Raw genomic sequence first — 24,560 nt, forward strand, 5'->3', positions numbered from 1 at the left:
GCCCAACCGATACCACGGGGGAAAAAATCTCCGGCAACGGTGCAAATGGCATGCGTGCAACGTGGAATGGACATGAGCAAGTACTCAAAGTAGAATATACAGACACACTGGAAGACCTAGATAAGGTGTCAAGTTAAAACTTTGAATTATATACACACACACACTTTTTATTGAAGGTTAGTGTTTGTGGGAATAAGTGAACCTTTAGGAAGGATGTGAAGATTGGTGGGAGGAGGGAAGTGCTTGGCTTGCCAACACTGTGAGGGCTCATGCTTATGGGGCAACATGGAAGAAGGTAGGGTGATGGGAATGGGAGAAGGAAAGAAATGGGACAGCAAGGGGCTGGCATTCTAGACCAAGTGACAGGGAAATAAGATGACATAAGAAAAGATCTAGGCTTTAGGTCAGCTGAGAGCTGTGAAGGCCCTGTGAGGCAAGAAGCTTAAACCTGGTGCATAGGAAAGTGGAAGGATCTGAAGAGGGAAGAGAGACAAGGAAAGCAATTTTAGAAGCTGTTGTTCAAGGTAAGGGCTTTCCACCAAAAACCATCTTCCTTCAAGCCCCAGAATTAGGAATTTAGGCACTATCATCGTAGCACATGAGGTGATCTTGACTTGTGAGCTGAGGAGCATCTGTCCTAAACCCTAGAGCTTTTTAGAGCAAAACCAACAGCACGAATGGCATCTGTAAATGCACTGGGAGTCGTGTAAATGGTGTAACATTAATAAGAAAATAATTACAAGTTTCAGAGTAGCAGCCGTGTTAGTCTGTATCCGCAAAAAGAAGAACAGGAGTACTTGTAGCACCTTAGAGACTAACACATTTATTAGAGCATAAGCTTTCGTGGACTACAGCCCACTTCTTCGGATGCATATATATATGCTCTAATAAATTTGTTAGTCTCTAAGGTGCTACAAAATAATTACAGATGACTTGATGAATTAAATTATTTTCATATAGTTTGCTAACCTAACTCAAGTGCAATAGTTGAACAGCAACAAGAAGTAAGATCCACTAAGTGTTTTTGAAGTTCTAACTGATCAGGTTTCCATAAGTACTGCATTTCTTTATAAAAGCTCTATAGTAATCACTCAGCTTATTAGAAATCGTTTACCTGCAATGCAGCATTTAAGGAAAAAAACAAAACAAGTAAGGACAATGGGCCTACAGCAAATATAGCAGCTCATGGTAACAAGTCACGTAACTTACTCCTTCAGCGGTCAGTTGATAGTATGTACCAAGAGAGGTCTTAATCCTATGCCAGGTGCTGCTGTTCTCGACAGCCTATTACTTTCCAGCTATAGCTTTTCCCCAAAACAGAACTTCCATCCTATTCCCAACTTCATTTTGCTGCTGAATTTTCTTATTAAATTCTAGTATCACAATAGCAAAATGAATATTGACCCAGATCTTTATAACTATCCATGCCACTGAAGATGTTTTGTTCCACTTGAAACGGCTGCAATTTTCCCAACATGCAATAGCACCAGTTAGTACATATCCAAATTTGCCAATAACTAACTTTCAGGTAATGTTTAGCTTTCACATTCATATACATTTTAATAAGAAATACAAGCCAAGCTTCCCCATAGGTTTTCTTTAACTGTTTGTCTCCAAGAGTGGCAAATACTCTCAACTTCAAAACACTATCATATTTGGCCACAATTCAGGAAGAAAGTAAATAGAACATACATCTACAAGGCCATATGGAGGATGCCCTTTCTGTAGCTATATATAGAACAATTACATCAAGCAAAAAGTTAACTTTATGGCAATGAAGACTCCATACCATAGATACCATATTCAGAGTCAGATTTCTCAGCATTCGAATATACTCAATTCAGTAGAACAGTGAAATTGATATTTAGCTAGCGCACAGAAATATTGTGACCTTGTTTGGTAACACAATCCGAATGTCTGCAAACCATCTCTCCATTTAATTACCTGTAATTCTATTTCACTGCACTGCAAGGACACTTTCTGGCAGTTCTAATGCAGTGATGCTCTGTTGCTGAGACATACCAAGCAGATGTATAAAATGTGCGCACAGTCTCTCTCTCTCTATTTTACATTCCTTCAAGTACCTTTTGTTGAATAGTGGAGTGCTTTTGCTCCATCTCTCTCTTCTCCTTTGCAGCATCTACAGCCAACAGATTCAGCTGTAAAGAGAAAAAGAAATTTGGCTCTTTAGACTTTGTAATGCATATCAGAAAAAATACATTATGTCTAGACATTGCATGACTTTTGTCTTATACACAGGAAAGTCACTTCCTTGATCAGAGAGCTTTACCTTTACTATCAACTAAAGTCCTGTTTAAAGCATTTTACTACCATTCTGAATTAACAGGACAAATTTTCCTGACACAAAACCTCTTTGATAGGTGTACATTTCCTTTAGGATCTAAGGAAAATGTTTCCAAGAATAGTATGGTGCCAGGGATATGCGACTGGTACACTGCATTGATGACATGTTCAGCCTCTGAAGAAAGGAATGACTCATGCTTTAGCTGCTCTTGCTGGCTGGCTGGTCCGTTCAGCAGCAGCAGCATTAGCAGAGAACGCCAGACAGAAGGAGAGGTTGGTGACTTTCCCCTCCAAAAAGGTGGTGGTGACGGCCCCACCTGAGCTTTTTTAAAATCGAGAGCTACCATGTGCTCCCTGAAACTGCATTAAATGGGGCAAGGTTCTATTGCTATTTAGATTGTTTGCGGCTTCCAAGATGTTGTAAAAATAGTGATTATTGTAGAAAACATGGCACACAGGAAATATGTCTAAAAAAGTAAACATTCAAATGTCTTGAAATAAAAAAAATATCACTATGTAAAACCTGTCTTGTAATAAAATATCAGTAAAACTATGAGAACAGTGTGACTGATGTCAGTGCTTTTGCCCAGAATTACTTGTGAGAGATCTACGAATATATGATTGGTTAAAAGGTATTCTGATGAGGTGGCGGTGGAAGCTCGTTGACAAATCCTTTGGTACGACACCGCGTGTAGTATAATATTTTGTATACTGTTTTAGACTTTAGACTTTTTCAACATCCTATAAAAATTAAGTACAGAAATTTGGTCCTTTTACCCCAAAATAATAATATACTTCCCTCAGCCCCAATCATTGTTACAAGATCACTGAACATTAATGCAAATAAAGATGTTACGGTTTGAGGACTAACAGAGTTGGCACTAAACAGAGTGATGACCAGCAATTTTGCACATGTGACACAGCCTTTGCCCTACCTCAGCACTGGGGTAGCAAAGTTGTATGTATCAGAGCGCAACTGCATTTCTCCACCACAAATCAGTCGTGGAGAAGGGCACAGTACCTGACCAACAGAATCCCTAGTAGAGAAAGTCATTGCGTAAACTAACAACTCTGGGTGAGGAATTCTGCCCTGCCCTGCTCCTTTCTACCATTACGGAAATGCAAAAGGAATGGAGACTGGCCGCATCTCTCTGTTTGCCATTCCCCCAGAAGGAAGAGAGGCTCTGCAGTTGGCTTCTATGCCAACAGCAGGTGTCCAGAGCATGCTTTACTCCAGCAGTCCTTGGGGTTCCATTACTACCTGACCATGTTTAGAACAGGCCTTCGGCTGCTCTACACTTCATAGGGCCAGGGCTGGCACAAAACTGGCCTCAGAATCTGGAAGCTGTACCTGGTTTCTTGCCAGCACTCCCCCCACCCCTCCCTTGCACACGGTGGAAGATGCTGCAGTACTAAATCCAGTTATCATCCTAAAAGTCTTGCTCTGCTAGACATGAATTGGATTGTATGTGCTATCGTCATATGTGAAATTATGAAGTTTGGCTATGTATGTGTTACTGAAACATGTTCTGAGGTTGAACACACCCACAAGCAGCCTTTCAGGTCCAACAGTTAAAAGGCCAAACAATGTTAATGGCTTATAGAGGAAATGCGCACAAGGATTACCCCAGGAACTGTGTACAATAGAAACCGCTCAGCGATAGCACTACACAATGGGAACTGTCTGACCCAGGGCACAGCAAAAGAGCTTTCCAGCGAGTGGGAAGAAGATATAAAACGGGGGGAAATGACATCATGATGGTACCTCACTTTCCCTACAACACCTGAGGAATAAAGACAGAACAGGGGCCAAGTGATGGTCCCAGGCTAAGGGATTGCTAGCCTGTGTATGAAAACCTGGGAAACCCAAGTGGCAAAGCCAAGGCAGCTTGTGCCTTAAGAATTTGCCAACCTGTTTATCACTCAGGGTGAGAATTTGCTAATTCATATCCTACCTATCTAGTACATTAAGCTCAGTTTGCAGTTTTGTTTATTTACCAGGCAATCTGCTTTGATCTGTTTGCTATCACTTAAAATCTTTTGTAGTTAATAAACTTATTTTACGTTTTAATCCAAATCACTGTGTGTTTGACTAAGGTGTCTGGGGAAAATCTCAGCTTGGAGAGGAGAGGGAGAGGCGGAGCAGGTGTTAAACCCATATACTGACCAGATCTGACCAGGGCAGGATGTACTGCTCTGAGGTCGGAGGCTGGTGGTTAGAGAGCCTGCATGTAACTGCAGCTGGGTGTGTTCCTGCGTGTGTGAATGCTAGTGAAAGTGCAGGCTTGGAGGACTTTGCAGCTTGTCACAGCAGCACAGTGCAAAGGGAGCCCAGGCTGGTGGGTCAGAGGGCTCAGTGGTACCCCAGCTCCAGATAGCACCCCAGGGGGAACCAATCACAGGTGACTAAGGGGCACCTGCCATTGGCAACTGTCAGAGGACAGGATACTGGGCTTGATGGACCTTTGGTCTGACCCAGTAGTGCCTTTTTTGAACAAATAACGGCCAAAAATCATTTTCTAAATTGATTTTTTGCAGCTGAATCCTTTCACATCACTGCCTGAGCTTGCAAAGACCTTATGCTCAACTGGACAGCATTTCTGTTTGGCTATAACATGACATCTGAATACCATATCTGATCAATTTCAAAATTTCAGGGATTGTTCAGGCCTCAAAGGGTAGAGCCCTACGGAATTCAGAAAACCAAAAGGGGGGGGACACAAAGAGCCCCTGCCACCTGATTAGCAAAGCCAGAGCTCGAAGCACCTCTTAAATCGTCTATAGATCCAACTAGTAAATGATACCCATTCACATCTTCCAGAACAACACTAACCCTGCTCATCCTCCCAATAGAATTGAACATGTTGACACCCTGAATGACTTACATCCCGAGAGAGAGAAGAAATAGCTGCTCTCCCTGCTGGGAGCAATGGGACAGATGTCAGTCGGCAGAGGCAGCCAGAGGGATAGGAAAGAGAAGGAGGCTTCATTCTTTCCTTCTTCCTAGCCACCTGCCTGCTGCCCTGGGGAGGTGGGGGGGGCTGTACTTTGGGGAAAGAAAAGAAGATAGACACAGAGCCCCAGACGTGATAATGGGGAAACCTGCTGTGATATGCAGAGGAAATGGGAAGCAGACAGTGTCCCCGGCATGCAAGGGAAAGGAGTAAGGGGGTGCGCATACAGCCCCTGCCATGGTGGGACACTCTGGAATGGGAGAAGGGGAATAGGGGATTCCCCCTCACCAGGAGTTCTGGGTATTAGGGGGATCATGGTACGGGGGAGGGGGGAAGGGGCGCACACAGAGCCAGTAGCATGGGGGAAGAATGGGGAACCCAGATATGGGAGCTAGAGGCAAATGCAGTGCACACAGATTCCCTGGCAGAGGGAAATTGGGGGACCCTGGCATGTGGCAGTAGAGAGAATGGAGGGCACACACTGAGCGCCAGGCAGCACACACTGGTTAAGGTCTCCCACTCAAACTCTGAACTAGTCTCTTCTGGACTGACATTTCCCATCCCTGCTTTCAACTGAAGAGTGATGCTATTGCTGAAAGCTTGAGAAAAATCATGTCACACATTTGCGTTATGAAAGGAATATGGTTTTCTCACTGAAAACATCAATGCCATGCTTCTTCTGTAGAGATAGCTAAAATCAGCTGAACTTCAAAAGTCAACCTGTAAATAGTAGCCATTTCGAAATACATCTACAGCCAAATTGGTTACAAGCAACTGAAAATTCACTTATGAGCATGATCAGCAGATATCTGCTAAAGTTTTCTGTAGAGTCTAATGAATCCCTGCCCATTCTGGAATGCCACAATATACCTTCTTTCCAACCTGTCAAATATAGGGGCTGCTACCAATACAAATCATATAACAACTGTAACTCTCTCATGGAAACGAAACAAGCACATTCTTCGCAGCAAAAAATAGACATGATCTTAACATAATAGACAGAAGAAAGTACAGATGGGGGAAAATAGCAAATGGCCCAATTTTAGGATCTTGCCATAATCTTTGTTGCATTTCTAATCTATTGTAGGCATTCCAAGATTCATATTTTACAAAACAAGTTTTCTCCCTCCCCTCCCCCCCGTTTCCCCTTACCCCCACTAAGGTAAGTGATTTGGAAACATCAAAGCCTCACTGGGAAAATCTAAAGTTACTATGAAGAAAAAAGTTTCAGAGTAGCAGCTGTGTTAGTCTGTATCCGCAAAAAGAACAGGAGTACTTGTGGCACCTTAGAGACTAACGAAAGCTTATGCTCTAATAAATTTGTTAGTCTCTAAGGTGCCACAAGTACTCCTGTTCTTTTTATGAAGAAAAGACATTTCTTCTATCTTTCTTTTAAAGATCAAAAAAATTACATGCAAAAACCTACATTATAACACTGAAGCTGCAGAATCAAAAATAAAAAAGTAAGAAAATGGAGGTTAAAAGGCACACAAGACACCTAAAAAAGGTCACACGCTTATCTGAACCTTTAACCTACTAAAGTAATACATAAGACAACCCTAATGAAAAGAGATCAAGGAAAATATCTGTATTTTAATAAAGCACCTCTTATACTTTTTTCCCATATCACCACAGCTGCACATCTGCAAACCCCGAGTGTAGATGTTTGAAAACATATGAAGCCACACTGCTGCAAGTCACTTTTTATACCAGTGCAATGCATCTACAGTAGTGATTTGCAAACACAAACATGCATGTATGCATGCACACACTCCAAACTACAAACCACCTATTGTAGCTAAGTTTAAAGTGTGTGTGCCCTATGCACTTGGCAGCGCTTTACATATAGTCAATTTAAGTGTTTCCGATGTGTAATTAGTAGGGCTGTCAAGCAATTAAAAAAATTGCAATTAATCGCACTGTTAAATAATAATAGAATACCATTTATTTAAATATTTTTGGATGTTTTCTACATTTTCAAATATATTGATTTCAATTACAACAGAATACAAAGTCTACAGTGCTCAATTTATTTTTTATTGCCCTGTTAAAAACAAAAGAAATAGTATTTTTCAATTCATCTTGTTTATCTTAGCGATTGGCTGAACAAGAAGTAGGACTAAGTGGACTTGTAGGCTCTAAAGTTTTACATTGTTTTGTTTTTGAGTGCAGTTATGTAACAAAAAAAATCTACATTTGTAAGTTACACTTCCACAATAAAGAGATAGCACTACAGTACTTGTAAGAGGCTGAATTGAAAAATACTATTTCTTTTGTTTATAATTTTTACAGTGCAAATATTTGTAATAAAAATATAAACTGAGCACTGTACATTTTGTATTCCGTGTTGTAATAGAAATCAATACATTAGAAAAACATCCAAAAATATTTAATACATTTCAATTGGTATTCTATTGTTTAACAGTGTGATTAATCGCGATTAATTGTTTTGAGTTAATCATGTGAGTTAACTGATTAATTGACAGCCCTAGTAATTGGTTGTAGTCAACTCCCATGCTTGGGTGAGTCTCATACAAGTGAAGAGAGAAATACTTAAAAATAGGAAAATGTAATTGTAAAAAACAAACAAAAAATCTTCAGGAAGAGCCTGTACCTGAAATCAGTTTTACCTCAATTATTAAAACAAGAGAGACAAGAGGGGTGAGGCAGTATCTTTTCTTGGACCAACTTCTGTTGGTGAAAGACAAGCTTCCGAGCTTATCCACAGCTTTTTTCAGGCCAGGGAAAGGTATTCAGAGTGTCATAGCTAAATACAAGGTAGAACCGATTGTTTAGCATAAAATGTTACACTAAATCTGTTCCAGCTTATATTTAGCTGTGAGACACTGACCAACACAGCGGCAACACTGAAAACGTTATTAAAATTAAACCGTTTTCAAGCTGACAGTATCCCTTTTAAGTTTCCAGCAGCAATACTAACTGACACATTGCATAACTTGTACATTTTACAGTATATACTGAACAGCATGAACATACTTAAAACCGGGACAGATTTTACTATATTTGTGGAACATGGACAAATTAATTTTGCTGTGGGAAATCTGAAAAATGCAAGGAAATATAAAAATTATTTTTATGTGCAGCCTTAATGTTATATTAACTTTTTTTGCATTTAATTAGTAAAAACACATTTTAAAATGTATGCTTTTTATGCTGACAATATGCCTTCATCGTGGCTATCCCCCGAAGTTTCCACTTTTATTGAATAAATGTACAGTGGCTCTGGTACATACATAGTTCTCCCCAATAGTTTTCCCGAACACAAATTAGTATGTGCATTTTAATTCAGGAGTTGTGTTGTAACATTACCTGTGCTCCGAGATCATTCATGTATGGCTTAAGCTCACTAAACAGATCATAGCCTTGATGAAAGAAGGTCAGATGAGCATACATAAAGGATAACATCTAGAATGAAGAAAGAATAAAAGTATACATTAGAAAGGAGTTTTAAACAGAGCGTTATCCGATCTTACATACATAACTCACACTGAATGAACTCTCGCAAACAAGTTTGAAGTGCAGGGCTTAATTCACCACTGCCCTGCACTTCGTGGAGATACACATGAGTACAAAGCGAGTGCAAGGTGGGTGCAATATACCACCATTCTGACTTGGTAGTGTTCTATACCCACTCTGTGGTCACTTTGCACAGGTCTAAATGACTATACGAGGGTCAAGTAGGAAATGAATCACCCCATCAAGTTAAATCTTTCATAAATGGGCTAACCTAATTGACAGGTGAGATCATGTTTTAGTCAGATTGTTTAAAACTTTTGTTAAAAACTATGCAGCTCAAACACCTAAGAAACCAACTGGAAGGTACAAAATCTGTTGGTTAAGGAATCATAACTTCTACAACTACAGCTAAAATAGCTCACAATCTGCTTCCCTGGGACTTCAAAGTCGACTCACCAAAAACAAGAGAAGAAACCATCAAGCGGTCTTCATACATTGTAAGAAAAAAGAAGGGAAGATATCCAGGATTCCAAAGGCACAGAGAAAAAGATTGGTTTGTAATAATGACCAGACCTCTCACAGTTTAAGTGAAATGTACAATCTCATGAAAAAAAGGATGTGAAGAAAGGGGAATGTGAAAGAGACAAAGTCAAAGACACTGTCTCCAGTTATGTATCTTCGGACACTCAAGAGACAGGTGAGATTTGAAGAAAAAATGTACATTAGCTTCAAATGGTCCCAATCTATTTTCTTAAGGTAAAAAGATGCCACTTTAAGGAAATGAGAGACTCAATCTTGAACACAGATTGGGAGAAGTATTAATTATTTTTAAGTGAATGCAGCTTTCCCAAAGGGTGCCTTATCAAAAGCATTGGAAACCAAACTACTCAAGTTTCGCTACAAAACATGTACAGCATACACAATAGCAGTAAAAACCTTAGTGATATTCCTCCACCCTGACATGAAGGGATCACCATTAAGTGTATATCTACACCGCAGTCAGAGTTGTAAGTGCAGTTCAGGTGGGCATACCTGGACAAACTTTAACCTAGCTAGCACAGCTAGAAATAGCAGAGACTATGTGGTGGCGTGGATCTTGGCGCAGCTAGCACAACAAGTACATATCCAGGTTTCTGGGCAGATTTGTCCAGTCTGTGCTGAAGCCCAAGCCATCATGTCTTCACTGTTATTTTTAGCTGCACTAACTAAATTCAAGTTAGCATGGGTGTGCCTACATGAGCTGCAATCCCACCTCCGACTGCAGTGCAGGCATACTGATCGAGTGTAGTTCATGTGCCCACTCAGTCTTAGCCTCTCTTGCTACCAACAGCCAGCGTGCCAGTTGTGATGGTGGTTGTGCAACATGGAAGCAAACAGACAAATTTATGTTATATAGGTCGCTGATCAGAGGGCGGCAACTTGCATTCTCCAATGTTTATTTTTTATATTTCAGATTTAATCAGACATTTTACACATAAAATGTAAAGATCTTACCGATTTTAAGATCTCTGATCTCCTCTTAGATTGAAGAACATTAATCTAGGAAAAAACAAACATCTTGCTTCATTCACCAATCCCCACGCAAACTGCAATAATCCAGGTTATGTTCAACTGTTAATAAATAAAGTAACCTTAAAATATGGGGAGAAACAGAATTCAAAAATCTGACTCTTCATAGCAATTTTTTTTTAATATTAGTGAGAAGACAACTAATTGTATTTGCCATCACCGTTCACAGTTAGAGAAAAAACTTGCAATGCTAGAATTCCCCAAAGATGCTCACAAAGTTTTAATACTAGTTGAAAAAGTATTTTAAAAACCTCATGGTTCTCATAAAAACCTTATGTTCCTAAAATCTATACATGTAATGCCAAAACATGTTCAGACACTTTAAAGTCAAGTAAGAAGACTGGGTCCCCACCTCTGAGAGGTGAGTCTAAAAGTGTTCGCAAGAATTCTATTAAGCTAATTACATTTTATCTTCACCACCTCAGTCATGCTATTAAGTTAGCAGAAATCACTAACCACTTGTGTTCATTGGTAACCCAAGAAAGTATCATTCATGCCCCTTGTCTTATTTTATGTGCAATATCTGATTTTTCACATGTATCTAGTCCTCTCTTTTTGCTTTCTGGTCAGTGGCTTTAATTACCTGCCACAATGTAAGATTTTCTCAAAAAACCCTCACTTAACTGAGACATACATTACTGTGGAATTCACTTCCTTGGCATGTCTGTTTAATGCTAACAAGTAAAATAATTTTACAGAAGCTGTAAACAAAACAGATGGTATTTTAAAGCTACACATTCAATGCTTTGGAAAGCCTTCTGCAACACACACACACACACACACACACACACACACACACACACACTTTGAAAAGACTTTTCTGGATTAAAAAAGTAAAAGGGAACTCAGAGAAATATTGAAATACAAATTAAACCCAAGTAAATATAACCACAAAGACACTCCAGTAGAGTCCTTTCATAGTGAAGTCATTTTTCCCCCAGAAGAAAAGCTTCATTGTAAGTAGAAAGGTCCATCTATAACCTGAATTGTTTGCATGGTGGATTACATGGAAAATTTGGGAGTTTACTTCACCATAAATGCAGTTTTATTAAGTGGACATTAGTGTACACGAGAATAGACAAAATCCAAGAGGCACATGAATTCCAATATAGAATGTGCAAAATTGGCTGAATGCATGTGATCATTTCTCCTAAGCCTGTACCAAAATAATAAGAGCCTTCTACTGACAGCTAAGTTACAGCAGAACCTCAGAGTTACGAACACCTCAGGAATAGACAGTGTTCATAACTCTGAAATGTTCGTAATTCTGAACAAAACATTATGGTGGTTCTTTCAAAGTTTACAACTGGACATTGACTTAATACAGCTTTGAAACTTTACTATGAAGAAGAAAAATGCTGTTTTTTAACCATCTTAATTTAAAGGAAACAAGCAGAGTTTCCTTGCCTTGCTTTTTTTGGGGGGGGGGGGGGGGGAGGGCGGCGGTCTTTGCTGCCTGACTGCATACTTCTGGTTCCAAATGAGATATGTGGTTGACTGGTCAGTTCATAACTCCAGTGTTTGTAACTCTACTGTACTCCTTTATCTCACATGGTAGGAACTAAATTCACCCCTATATTGACCACTATGAACCACTTATGTTCACTTAAGCGTCGTCTGAAAACTCTCCTCTGACATAACGCCAACAAAACACCCTGGATACTGATTAGGCAGCTGGAATGCTGTGACTACTGCTTGTACTAGTCTTTGTTATGTTACACTTCTCATTTATTGAATCAACCTGTTATTTCTATATGGAGATCTCCTATCTCCTAGAGCTGGAAGGGACCTTGAAAGGTCAGCAAGTCAAGTCCAGTCCCCTGCCTTCACTAGCAGGACCAAGTACTGTCCCTGACAAGTTTTTTTTTTTTTTTTTTTTTTTTTTTAAATAAACTCCAGATCCCTAAGTGGCCCCTCAAGGATTGAGCTCACAACCCTGGGTTTAGCAGGCCAATGCTCAAACCACTGAGCTACCCCTCCCCCCTTCTTCTCTTATACTAAGTTTTTCGGGACAGGGAAAAATTTTATTACATCTGTACAGTGTATAGCCCATAGGTGCAGCCTCAGTACTCATCATAAAGTGGTTCACAGATCATAGATGTTGTGCAGGAACAACAATTCCTCTGGACAGGAATTAATTTAATCCTTGGTGCTGAGGGTTTCAGATTCAATCCCTGCTGATGACCACAGGATCTGTATCCATCCATGGATCAATACAGACCTGTCATGGCATTACAGAGAAACAGGAACTGGGTTGTCATAGGGGTTTCTTTAATTCCCTATTCCTGGGGGGAAATTTGTGCGTGTCTGTATTGTTACACACATACTTGCTGACAGGTATTTTGACATAAATTACCAAAATAATTTAAACTGGTGTGATTATGCGGTGTTATTTTGACAAATAAAACTTGTAGAATTTTAAAACATTGTGTGCAGAATTTTTTGGTGCAGAATGCCCCAAGGAGTAACATTGTTCTTAGAAAACTACACTGATTGTTACACTTACCTGAAGAACATAATCCAGAGCTATGTGCCGAAAGCATTTTCGTGTTGCGGTGAGAATGTTGGTGGCCTCCTCTACTTCATGTTGTTTATTTCTTTGAACTTGAGCATTTTTTGCTAGTGCATTTTCTTTTTCTTCACTGACTTTTTCAAACTGCTTCTTTGATTCTTTAAATTTTCTAATATCTCTAAGCAAAAGGGGAGATGAATTGCAATATCCTTGGAAGGCTCATTTTGTTGATCATGAAATATTTAAAAATATACCAAATTTTAAACCTTTTCTAACATGGTTCTATTTACAGCTATCATATTTGATCTTTTTATTATTTCCCTTTTCCACCTTAAATATCTCGATCATTAGCACAAGTATGATGGAAGTGTGACTTTCCTGGCTGCTCTGTTCTTCTGAACAAGCGAGGGAGTGAAATGTAAAAGAATACATCTTGTAGACACTGGTGTATTCATCTAGTCCAACCCAGGGCAGATAAAAATCATGATTAAAAAAAGTCTGACTTAAAACAAAAAAGATGGGTTGCTTTGTATTTTCTTTAAATAGTTTCCTAATGGTCAGTAGAATTTCAGATTTTACATAGTTTTTTTCTGCTGAGATTCACATTACATGTTCATCTATCCTGAAAAAGACAATCCAGGATCTCATTCAACATCTCTAGTGTGATACACCACAAACTCAAACACAAAATTGGTAAGGAAACAGTCCATGCTATGTTTGAAACCAGCACTACCTTCTGATGTATTAAACTTCAAAATGTCAAGAAAGCTAAAATGCTTCAACCAGGTCATACTCTACCATTACAGTTTGCAGTCTGAAGTTAATGGGACTTGTGCTCCTAAGTGACTTAGGTGCTTTTGACATCCCAACCTTAGATGCCTAAATATGAATCTTTGTTGTTAGTTCTGAAGTATTGTTTTAAAAAGTGAAAGATTTTATGACACTAAGCCCCAATCTTTCAAAAATGTATGCACATACTTAACTTTATGCACTGTGAGCACAGTCCCACTGAAGTCACTGAGACTACTCCCCAGTGCAGAGTTAAGGAGCTGCTTAAGGGCCTACAAGAGAAATTTTTAAACACAAAAGCTCCTGATATGGCAAACATTTATGCTCGTGCTTAACTTTAAACATACTGAAGTTCCACTGAAGTCAATGGGACTACTCAGGTGAGTAAAGTTACATATCTGTTTATATGTCTGCATGATCAGGGCCTTTATTTTCAATCTCTTGGTTTTTGCCCATTGTAGTTTCGTAAAATTCAAATAAGATACCATCCCAGTAGTGACATTTAAAAAATCAGCTATAATTGAAATTATAAATGGTATTTTAAAGTTGCAATAGTACAAATTTTCAGATTAGCTTGACAAACACTCAATGCATGATTTAAAGCAAGGATTTAAAAAAAAAAATCCAATGACTGAAAATGTCTCCACCCCGTCCAACCCCTATTGGGCTGTTGGGTTATTTCTGGCAAGTTTAAGAGGTACTAGGCAAGCTGTGGCTTGACGATTTCCAAATATCTTCAACCTCTCTCAGAAGCTGATTTCACTTCCTAGTTGGCCTTCGTGGAGATTTTTTTCCTTGCGGTTTATTAAGGTGAATTTATTTGAAATGAAAATTAACTTACTCTTTAACGAACGTCTGAACCTGTGCTTTAATTGATCTTTGGGTTTGGTCAAATAGGGTCTGAAAGAGAAAAAAAACAACAAAAAACTTAGTTCAATAAAGGATTTGGAAGTATTGGAGTCCTTTTATTTTAGGCCCAAAAAACATCTAAACCCTTTAATTCTGCCTAAGCCCTGGCTCTCCTATGCCATCTCTCTGAAGTCTCCAGGTCTAACAGTAGATTTTGCATTTAAACTGCATTTCTCATTATTCTAATTGTTTTTAAAAAATTAGAAGCATTTCAAAATTAAAAACATCTTTCACCGGAAAGTCTTAGCAGCATACCACTCTGCAACAAGAGAAAGGAAAAGCTAAAGCTACTGCAATAACGAACACTGGCTGCTGCTCTTGTATTTGTTCCCAATGATGTGCATATGAGAAAGTTTAAAGCATAAAGCTGAGGAATTCTTTACCCACCTTGTGCAGTTACTGTAGTTCTTTGAGATGTGTCCCCCTATGGGTGCTCCATTTCAGGTGCGCATATGCCCCATCTGCCTTTCAGCGGAGATTTTCACTATCAGTCTCTGTTCGGCCCATGCATGCGCCCTATACATCCTTATGCCCTGCACCCAGGCTAACTAGGACTTAACAGGCGAACCATCCTGTGTTCCTTCTCTACCACAAAGTCCACCAAGGAAACTTCGAAGCAGGTAGTGGAGCACCCACAGGGACACACATTCAATGAAGTATTCTACCTAACATTCATGTGCCTGCAGGGTTACACCTCATTCCAAGAGGTTAACTAAAAATAGTGAATTAGACAAATGGTTACTTAGCATAACTGTGATTCTTCAACATATCTTGTCCCTATGTATTTCATTCTTGGTGGACATGCACCCCATGCACTCAAGACTGAATCTGTTTGGCCAGCACAGTGCTGTTGGGGCACCTCACCCGAAAGCATAAAAGATGGGGTGACTACAAACGTCTCAGTTCCTTTGCCAGTACACAATTCAGATAGTAATCACTGCAACAGTGGGGAAAGAGGGCAGGTCGCAGAATATGTATGGACAACACATCTCGAAGAACCACAGTTTCCCGAAGGTAACCATTTCTTCTTTGAGTGCTTGTCCAAGTGTACTCCTCTCTTGGTGACTCAGAAGTAGTAATCTGTATGATAGGAGGTGGGTGCTTTTTGAACAATCGTTGAAGGACAGCTGTGCCAAAATTGGCATCAGCTCTTAATGCCTCTACCAGGGAGTAGTAGTGTAAATATATGTACTATACCCCACGTTATCAATTTACTGCAGATCTAAGATTGGTACATTTCTCAAACAAGCTGCAGTAGCTGCTGGGTCCCCAGTGGAATGGATGTAATCATTATCAGTAGGTCTAAACCAGCCAATTCATAAAGTTCGATTCAACTGGAAATCCAATTAGATAATCTCATGGTCAATATTGCCTGACCCTTTACCTGGCTCAAAAGGTGGGCCATCAATCCCTCCAGCCCTACATTATAGTCCCAAGGTATGGGAGGCTCCCTAATGGGGAAAAACACATGTATAAGGCCTTCCAGCAATCTAGCTACCGTTCGGGGGTAGGAATACTGTGTGACCCTGAATGAGCAGAAGGTTAGCTGATATTGCTGCCAGGTAGACACTTAAGGAGCTCATAGACAGTCCTGAGCTTCCCTAGTGCTCTCCTGCCAACAAGGCTACCGCCGCTCGTTGAGGGTGGAAGTTTTTTGTCGGCGGGAGGACTCTCTCCTGCCGACAACCAGCAGCTAAACGGCATGCCTTTCAGTGGCACAGCTGTGTTGCTAAAAGGTGCAGAGTGTAGACATAGCCTTAGAGAACAACCTGTAAATGGCACATTTCTCAGGAATGTGCCCGAATCAGAGGTCCAGAAAGCACAACTTCAGCCCATCATTAAGCAGCATCAGCCTATCAACAAGACAGATAGAGAGAGAGGGAGAGAGAGACTATTGACTCTCTCTCTCTCCCCTTTTTAAAACAAAACAAAAAAACACAACTTCTCAGGGGTTTTTTGGGGGGGGGGGGGGGGGGGGAAGGGGGGGAGAAAGACTTCCCCAACCCCAGTAGAGCAGAAGTCTTCTGAGTTTAAAAACTAACCATCGCCTACCTAACACTAATACCAATCTAAAAACTAGTTAAAAGAAAAAAAACGTAGTCGTACACTGATCAAGAGGCCTGTGCACAAGCTCTCAGGGTTCTAACTTACGTACACTTACAGCGCTGCAGCTATGCCACTGCAACACTTAGTGAATACGCTACCTACGCCAATGGGAGAGCGTCTCTCGTCAGCCTAGATACTCCACCTACTTGGGAGGGGGTAGCTGTGTCTATGGGAGAAGCCCTCCCATCAACCAGGAATTTGGTTGGTATAACTACATTGCTCAGGGACGTGAATTTTCCATACTCCTGAGCAACACAGTTATACCGACGCAAGTTTGTAGTGTAGACCAGGGCTGAGAGATGGTTGGGGTCATTACACGCTTTATGCCTTCAGCCAGAGAGCACAGCTATACCCAGGGTGCAGGGGCAGCCCCAACAGACATTGCTGGCCAGAAGAATCCAAATTTGAGCCTATGGGGCACATGCACACCGAGAATGGAATCCATATGGACAAACACTCAATGTGGCAGTTACACTACTAGCACATAGGGCTGGTCTACACTGGGGGGGGAAATGGATCCAAGATACGCAACTTCAGCTACATGAATAGCGTAGCTGAAGTCGAAGTATCTTGGATCGAATTACCTGGGGTCCAGATGGCGCAGGATCGATGGCCACAGCTCCCCCATTGACTGCGCTACCACCGCTCGCTCTGGTGGAGTTCCGGAGTCAACGGTGAGCGCGTTCGGGGATCGATATATCGCGTCTTAACGCATCTCGTTAAGACGCGATATATCGATCCCGGATAAATCGATTGCTACCCGCCGATACGGCGGGTAGTGAAGACATACCCATAGAGATTAAAACAATTTCAAGTCAGCAAAAAACACTCTACAATCCCTAAAGCATTTTACATAAAAGACCTAGGGGGTAGAAAGATCAAGAATGTGTTTTCATCATGAAATTCTTGGGGTTCTTAACATATTCTGTTAAGTATTAGAAAACCATATATATGTTATTTTATTCCCCTAGAGTAATGAGACATGCTAACTTGAACTAAAATAAGAAAAAATCATTTAAGATGTCATCTGTAATGAAATGTGGGTGTTATATTATTTATAAAAAACAATATTCAGGAACATTTTTCTAAAATATACACACAGCTCTCCAGCAGTGTATGTTGCTTTCATAAGAATTCTGCTCCTTATTCCTCCTACACTGTGTAACTTATCTGCTAATTTCAGAACTTCTATATTTAATTCATGTACCTTGTTGACTTGAATGGAACCCACCAATATTGACCCATAAAGATTTACTGCTGACCTCATTGTCTTTAAGCCTACTGACAGCTTTGTGAAGGAAAGGATAAGAGGTTTCCAAATTACCCCTACTACTCAGCCAAGTGCCAATAAGATAAAAGAGGAAAATTAGTGGCAATTAACAACCTGAAGACCCTTATCAATTGGAATCCAACTTAGAGAAACTCCTGTACATCACCACTAAATAGTCCTATAAGCCACCAAATGTAATTCTAAACATAGACAATGATACTTGAGAAACAGATGCATACAATTCTATCCTTGGAGATCTGGTTTCATTTCAAGGATCCTTTCCAACTACAGGGTCTTTTTTCCAACTTCAACACCAACACTGGTTGCATACACTTTGAGAGTAAATCAGGTACTGGGCACCTAGCAGAAAGTGTGAGTAAGCTGGTCAAATACATGTTCAAATACTTTATTTGTGCATGCATACAGCAGATATTGGCACACATGTATTAGGTGACAACTCGAGGTGCTGCTGACAGGCCGAACGGAAGGACTGTGAATTGGTAGTGTGCATTGTTCACAACAAACCTGAGGTACTTTCTGTGGGGCTGAGTAATTGCGATATGAAAATACGAGTCCTTCAAGTCGAGGGCGGCATACCAGTCTGCTGGATCCAGCGAGGGGAGGATGGAGGCCAAAGAGACCATGCAGAACTTGAGTTTCTTTATGAACTTGTTGCGTTCTCGCAGGTCTAAGATGGGCCTGAGGCCGCCTTTGGTATTAGGAAATACCAGAAATAGAAGCCCTCGCCCCTGTGCTCCTGAGGAACCTCTTCCACTGCCCCTAGTGAAAGGGGCAACTGCACCTCCTGTATAAGGAGTTGCTCGTGAGAGGGGTCCCTGAAGAGGGACGGGGACAGGGGGTGGAAGGGCGGGAGGGCACAGAATTGGATGGAGTATCCCCTTTCTACCGTGCGGAGCACCCAGTGGTCCAAAGTAATGCGGGATCATGCACAGTAGAAAGGGGAGAGTCAGGAGAAAAAAATAAGATGGGGTGGATCCAGATCTCGCTCTGGTGCGCCGTCCTCGACCGCACTTTCAAAAGGCCGGGTTGGCCCCTGAAGGCAGTTTGGATTGTCTCAAGCCCTGGCCAGAGGGTTGATGCGGCCTTCTCCTGCCTCTCTCATTTCTCCTTCTGGAGCCATCTTGGCAGTTCTGATGACCGAACTGTTGAGGGGGCTGCAGATGGAAGCGTCTCTGCTGTGTTGAAGGCTTATAGAGGCCCAGGGACCTGAGGGTGGCTCTGGAGTCTTTAAGGCTGTTAAGCCTTTTGTCAGTTTTTATTTAGAAGGGAGTCTCACCCTCAAAAGGCAAGTACTGAATGGTTTGATGGACCTCGTAGGGGAGGCCAGAAACGTGGAGCCATGAGTCCCTTCTGATAGCCACTCCAGTGGCCATAACCTGGTGGCCGCATCTGCCCCTCAAGAGCTGCCTGAAGGGACGCCCGTGAGATGAGTCTCCCTTCCTCTACCAACGCCGAAAACTTGGCACAGGAGTCCAAGGGGAGCAGCTCCATGAATTTGGCCATTGCCGAGGAGGTGTTGTAGGAGTACCTGCTGACGATGGCCTGCTGATTGGATATGTGGAGCTGCAAACCCCCAGTGGAGTAGACCGTTATTCCATAAAGGGCAAGCCTTTTCGCCTCCCGATTCTTTGGGGATGGTCCTTGGAAGCCCTGACGGTCACATTGGTTGGCAGCATCAGCCACAAGAGAGTCAGGTGCGGGATGAGTGTATAAATGCTCGTAACCCTTGGACGGCACAAAGTAGTGTCTTTTGTTGTGCTTTGCTGTAGGGGGCAACGAGGCTGGGGTCTGCCACAGAGTTTTTGTGGTGTCAGAGATGGTCTTTATCAGGGGCGGGGCAATACGAGCAGGTCCGGAGGGGGCAAGGATGTCCACCATTGGATCTGCATCCTCCACTACCACCTCTGCCTGAATGCCCAGACCCTGGGCAACCCACCACAGCAATTGCTGCAGAACCCTGTTGTCCTCCAAGGACAGGGTTGTCGCTGTGCCTGCCAACGCCTCATCTGGCGAGGACGAAGAGACCACCCCCTGAGGGGTGGCTGCTCCCTTCCTTCTGCCCCAAGGGGTCCCGCAGCACCTGCGTTTCTTGGGCTAGTGCTGACCCAGATGGTGTCACGACCCTCAGTGTAAGGGCTGCATACACCGACACAGGCACCACTGGTGCTGAAAATTCCATCGGTGCCAATGTCATTCTCAATGTCAAAATTGCTGCCGGGACCTCTGGGCCCGGTGCTGGCTGCACTGGACGTGCCGAAATGGTAACACAGGGTGGTAATGGACCTATACCTGACCGTTCTGGTGCCAGCAGTGCTGGCGGGGGAACAAATGAGGCCGAGGCCACCGACGTTGCCCTGAAATGAGATCCTTGGCTGCGACCTTGGCTTTGATGAAAAGCCCAGGGAGTCCAAAAGGGCCACTGCACCAGGGGCTGCCATTGGGCTGGCCACTATGCTGGGTAAGCGTGCCAGGCCCAAGTTGACATGGACCATCTGCTCCTACTCCTCCAGGAGCGATAGGTGCCCGAGCCCAACTTGGAGATGTCTGAAAATGATGACCACGGAGAGTGGTATTTCTAGGCACTGTGCTTTGGTGCAGAGGGCTCGGGGATTGGCATGGCTGGGTGTGCTCCGGTGCTGGCGAGTGGTGCGGTGGAGTCGGAGATCAGCAGGCCATCATAGCAGGCTTTCGCCTTGAAGGAGCCCGGGGAGCAACCAGTGCCGGCGACTTATCCTGTCTGGGCGGAGAGAACGGTGTCGTGAGGTGAAGCAGTTCTTGGGACGTCTCCAGTGTTGAAGGGAGGTGCAGCTCACGGCTTAACCTCGGCGAGCGAGCAGAGTCCAGATTCAGTTGCCCCTTTACACAGGGAGGAGTCAACACGACCATCACCAGTGGACGGGGACAGGAATGTAGTAACCAAAAGAAACATGAATCCTAGTCATCGGATGTTGCAAGGAAGGTACCATACTGGAAAGATTAGCAGGCAGGCAGCCCAGAAGCAGCAAGGAGAATGGGGAGAGAGATACTTAGCCAGCAAGCATGACAGCCTGCTGAGTCCCTAGACACTGCAACTTCACAGATTTTTAGATTCCAAGGCCAGAATGGATGACTGATCATCTAGTCCTGGGGTTCTCACGACAAATAATTTGGTGGCCACAGAGTGCAGCCACCAACTCTTGCTCTCACACTTTTTCCTAAAATATTTAATTAGCTTTAGGAAAAAGCAAATAAATATGCACATATACACGTCCAAATCGTAATGTATTTATTACTAGCTAGTACGTCTGTTGTGAAAAGTGATATTAACAAACATACAGGTATCACTTTTCACAGCAAAGTTACTCAGCCCTGGCAATTTTGGGGACAAATTAAGTCCTGGAAGGGGGAAAAATTGGGAGAGGCAGCTGGGGCCAGGGATATAGCAGGGGGCTGGGCCCAAAGCCTTCTAGCCAGAGGACAGAGCCCAAAGCCATGCAGCCAGAGCCTGGGGCCTGCCTCCACGCAGCAGGATCCCAGGGCTGGAGCCTGAAACCCTGCGGCCAGATCCAGAGCCTGCTGCCCCACCCCAGGGCTGAACCCCAAAGCCCGAGTCCCATGGCCCCTGGAAAGGTGGGGAACCCATGGCTGCCTGCTCCTCCACCGTTGTGCCCCAAGTGTCTCCAGAGGGGGGCAGGGCTCAACCCCTGCTGGTGGCCCCAACAACCACCAAGGCAGTGTATCCAGGAGCACCAGGGAGGAGCCACTGCTTTCCCCCCCCCCCCCAATCACAGCCCAGGAGGCTGTGGCCACATTTGAGAAATGCTGTAATCTAGTATGACCTCCTGTCAAACACAAGCGCTAGAACTTCCCCAAAATAATTCTTAGAGTAGATCTTTTAGAAAAAAGATCCAATCTTGATTTTGAAATTGTTAGTGATGGAGAATCCTCCAAAACCCTTGGCAAGTTGTTCCAATGGTTAATTACCCTCAGTTAAAATTTACACCTTATTTCCAGTCTGAATTTGGCTAGCTTCAACTTCCAGCAACTAGATCCTAGTATACCTGTCTCTGCTAGACTGACGTGCCCATTATTAAATATTTGTTCCCCATGTAGGCACTTATAGACTTCAGGTCACCCCTTAACTTTCTCCTTGTTCAGCTAAACAAATTGAGCTCCTTGAATATATCACTATAAAGCATATTCCCTAATCCTTCAATTATTCTTGTGACTCTTCCCTGAACCCTCTCCAATTTATTAACATCCTTCATGAATTGTGAACACAAGAACTGGACACAATATTCCAGCAGCAGTTGTAACCATGCCAAATATAGAAAAAAAAATAACCTCTCTACTCGTACTTGAGCTTCCAGATGGACTCCACAATGGTACAAATGACTGCTGTGTTCAAACTTGGCATTTTCTCTGTTTTCTGTTCTTGACTGACCTGTCACAGTTCCAAAGAAGGAAGCTGCACAAAGAACAGAGACACTGCATCTGCTATATCATCTCTGTTGTGCCAGAAAAACTGAGCAAACAATGGAGAGGGGAAGCAAGACTCAGACTGGCAAAGAACTCTGGCTGCAAATTGGTTCTGCTGCCCATAAGCCTGCTAAGAAAGGAGGAGTAACCCACAGTTTCCAGATCTGCATCAAAGGGTGCAGAGTTGAGTTCCATCAATATCTGCAGAATCAAGGCATACAAGTTTCAAATGCATTCAGAATTAAGGGCCATAAATATTATAATATACCATTAGCTAGCATAATCTGTTTGTTTACGTGACATGGTCACAATCATCCTCCAATTACCCACACTTACTGTGTGATAATTGATCATTTCCTGTAGGCTGTCAGAAAACTTTGTCAAGCTGGTCTGTAAGGAAAGAAAACAAGTAGGTAAAGCTAAATCCCATCAGATATGGAACACAAAAAAGTAAACCTTCCAAAGGCTATAGATTTTCTGTTATACTGAGAACATAAGAGTGTATAGCAGGGGTTCTCAAAGTGGGGGTTGAGATCTCTCAGGGAGTCGTGAGGTTATTACATGGAGCGTCGCGAGCTGTCAACCTCCACCCCAAACCCCGCTTTGCCTCCAGCATTTATAATGGTGTTAAATATATAAAAAGTGGTTTTAATTTATAAGGGGGGTGTCGCACTCAGAGGCTTGCTATGTGAAAGGGGGCACCAGTAAAAACATTTGAGAACCACTGGTGTACAGAAACATCTTCCTATAGACTTATTTTAAATTACTTTAGTTTAATGATGAAGAAAATACGTATATTATCCCCGAGAGAGTACATTTCTTCTTATAATAATCTACTACTAAAACTACAAACAAAAAAGGTTATTGTTGTCATAAGCAAAAAAGAATGATTCCCCAGCTGCTGCAAATCAGCATAGCTCAACAGAGCAACATCTCAGGTGAATTTCTGTATCCTTTACAATGTCTCCATGAAAAGTGTTATAAACCAGTGGACCTTGGCCTTTTCAGGTAACTGTAGCCAGAAGTTAGCAAACAACAGAAAGCTACCTGGAATTCAGACACTCTCAGATTTCATTATTAATTACAAATGGTCCAGATTTTCCATGGGAAACTTTGCTATTGTATGTGCATTTTTCAGTAAAATCATTTTCAAACAAAAAATGAGAATTTTTCAGTTAGATGTAAACTTTATATTGAAAACACACACACACACACACAAAGACATCTTCACAAGTTTTCAATGAAAAAAATACATAGGCCAGGTCTACACTACAAACTTACATCAGCATAACTGTGTTGCTCGGGGCTATGAAAAAATCCACACTCCTGAGCGAGTTTTACCGTCCTAACCCCCAGTATAGACAGCGCTATGTCAAAGGGAGAGCTTCTCCCATCAACATAACTACTGCCTCTCGTGGAGATGGATTAACTATGCCAACTGGAGAAGCTCTCCCGTCGGTGTAGTAGCATCTTCACTACAGTGCTACAGCAGCACAGCTGCAATGGTGCCACTGCAGCATTGTATGTGTAGACAAACACTTAGTTGAAATAGCAAGTCAAAAATTAAGGGGGAGGAGGAAGAAAAACAAAAATCACACACAAAAAAGGAAAGTTTTTATGCAAAATTCCATAGAACAAAATTTGTACATTTTCTACGACAAGTTATGCCAGTTTACCAGACTAAAGAACTTAGCTGTACCAGACAACATTTGAATTTGAGGTTATGCCTCTGCTGAAATGGGCCCAATGCAGTGAAAAAGTAGGCCAAGAGAGTGTTTTATTTACAAAAAGTGCTTTACTTCAGATCCATGATCTAAACTGATGCTACCTATTTTGTGGTTTATTGTAGTCAAACCTAGACCAATGGTTCTCTGGCTTTTCCATACCAGTACCCAACCCCCTACATAGGACGGGGCACAGTGATTGTGACCGTCACGCCTGTTCAGAACCCCACAAGTTGAGAACCCTGTCCCAGAATATTTTTGGTAGGGGTCTGGCACAACCCAACCTCCAGTGCAGGTCAGAACCCAAAACTGAATGGGAGATTGTGCCATGGCCTGGAATGAAGCCTCTTCATCAAGACAGGTGTGCCAGTGACAGTTAAGTAAATTTGTATAGAAGTAGCAAGAATGAGTAACACTGTAAATTAAAGATTTCTCCAACACTCGCTCCCACTTAAATTATTACGATA

The 24,560-nt window shown here is 42.2% G+C and overlaps 1 protein-coding gene across 4 annotated transcripts in view; it reads right to left on the bottom strand.

Annotated features, from left to right (window-relative positions):
• The window catches only part of ACAP2 (ArfGAP with coiled-coil, ankyrin repeat and PH domains 2), a 110,651-nt gene that overhangs the window by 65,455 nt on the left and 20,636 nt on the right, over positions 1–24,560 (bottom strand). For all 4 annotated transcript variants that reach the window (XM_034780622.1, XM_034780621.1, XM_034780623.1 and 1 more), the window contains 6 exons: positions 22,706–22,759; positions 14,447–14,505; positions 12,811–12,994; positions 10,230–10,274; positions 8,589–8,684; positions 2,085–2,159 (listed from right to left, as the gene is read on the bottom strand). In XM_034780622.1, coding sequence (XP_034636513.1) covers positions 2,085–2,159; positions 8,589–8,684; positions 10,230–10,274; positions 12,811–12,994; positions 14,447–14,505; positions 22,706–22,759 — 513 coding nt within the window. The remainder of the gene's footprint in view (positions 1–2,084; positions 2,160–8,588; positions 8,685–10,229; positions 10,275–12,810; positions 12,995–14,446; positions 14,506–22,705; positions 22,760–24,560) is intronic.

This window comes from Trachemys scripta, chromosome 9 (genome assembly GCF_013100865.1).
Source record: "Trachemys scripta elegans isolate TJP31775 chromosome 9, CAS_Tse_1.0, whole genome shotgun sequence".
Classification (NCBI taxonomy): Eukaryota; Metazoa; Chordata; order Testudines; family Emydidae; genus Trachemys; species Trachemys scripta.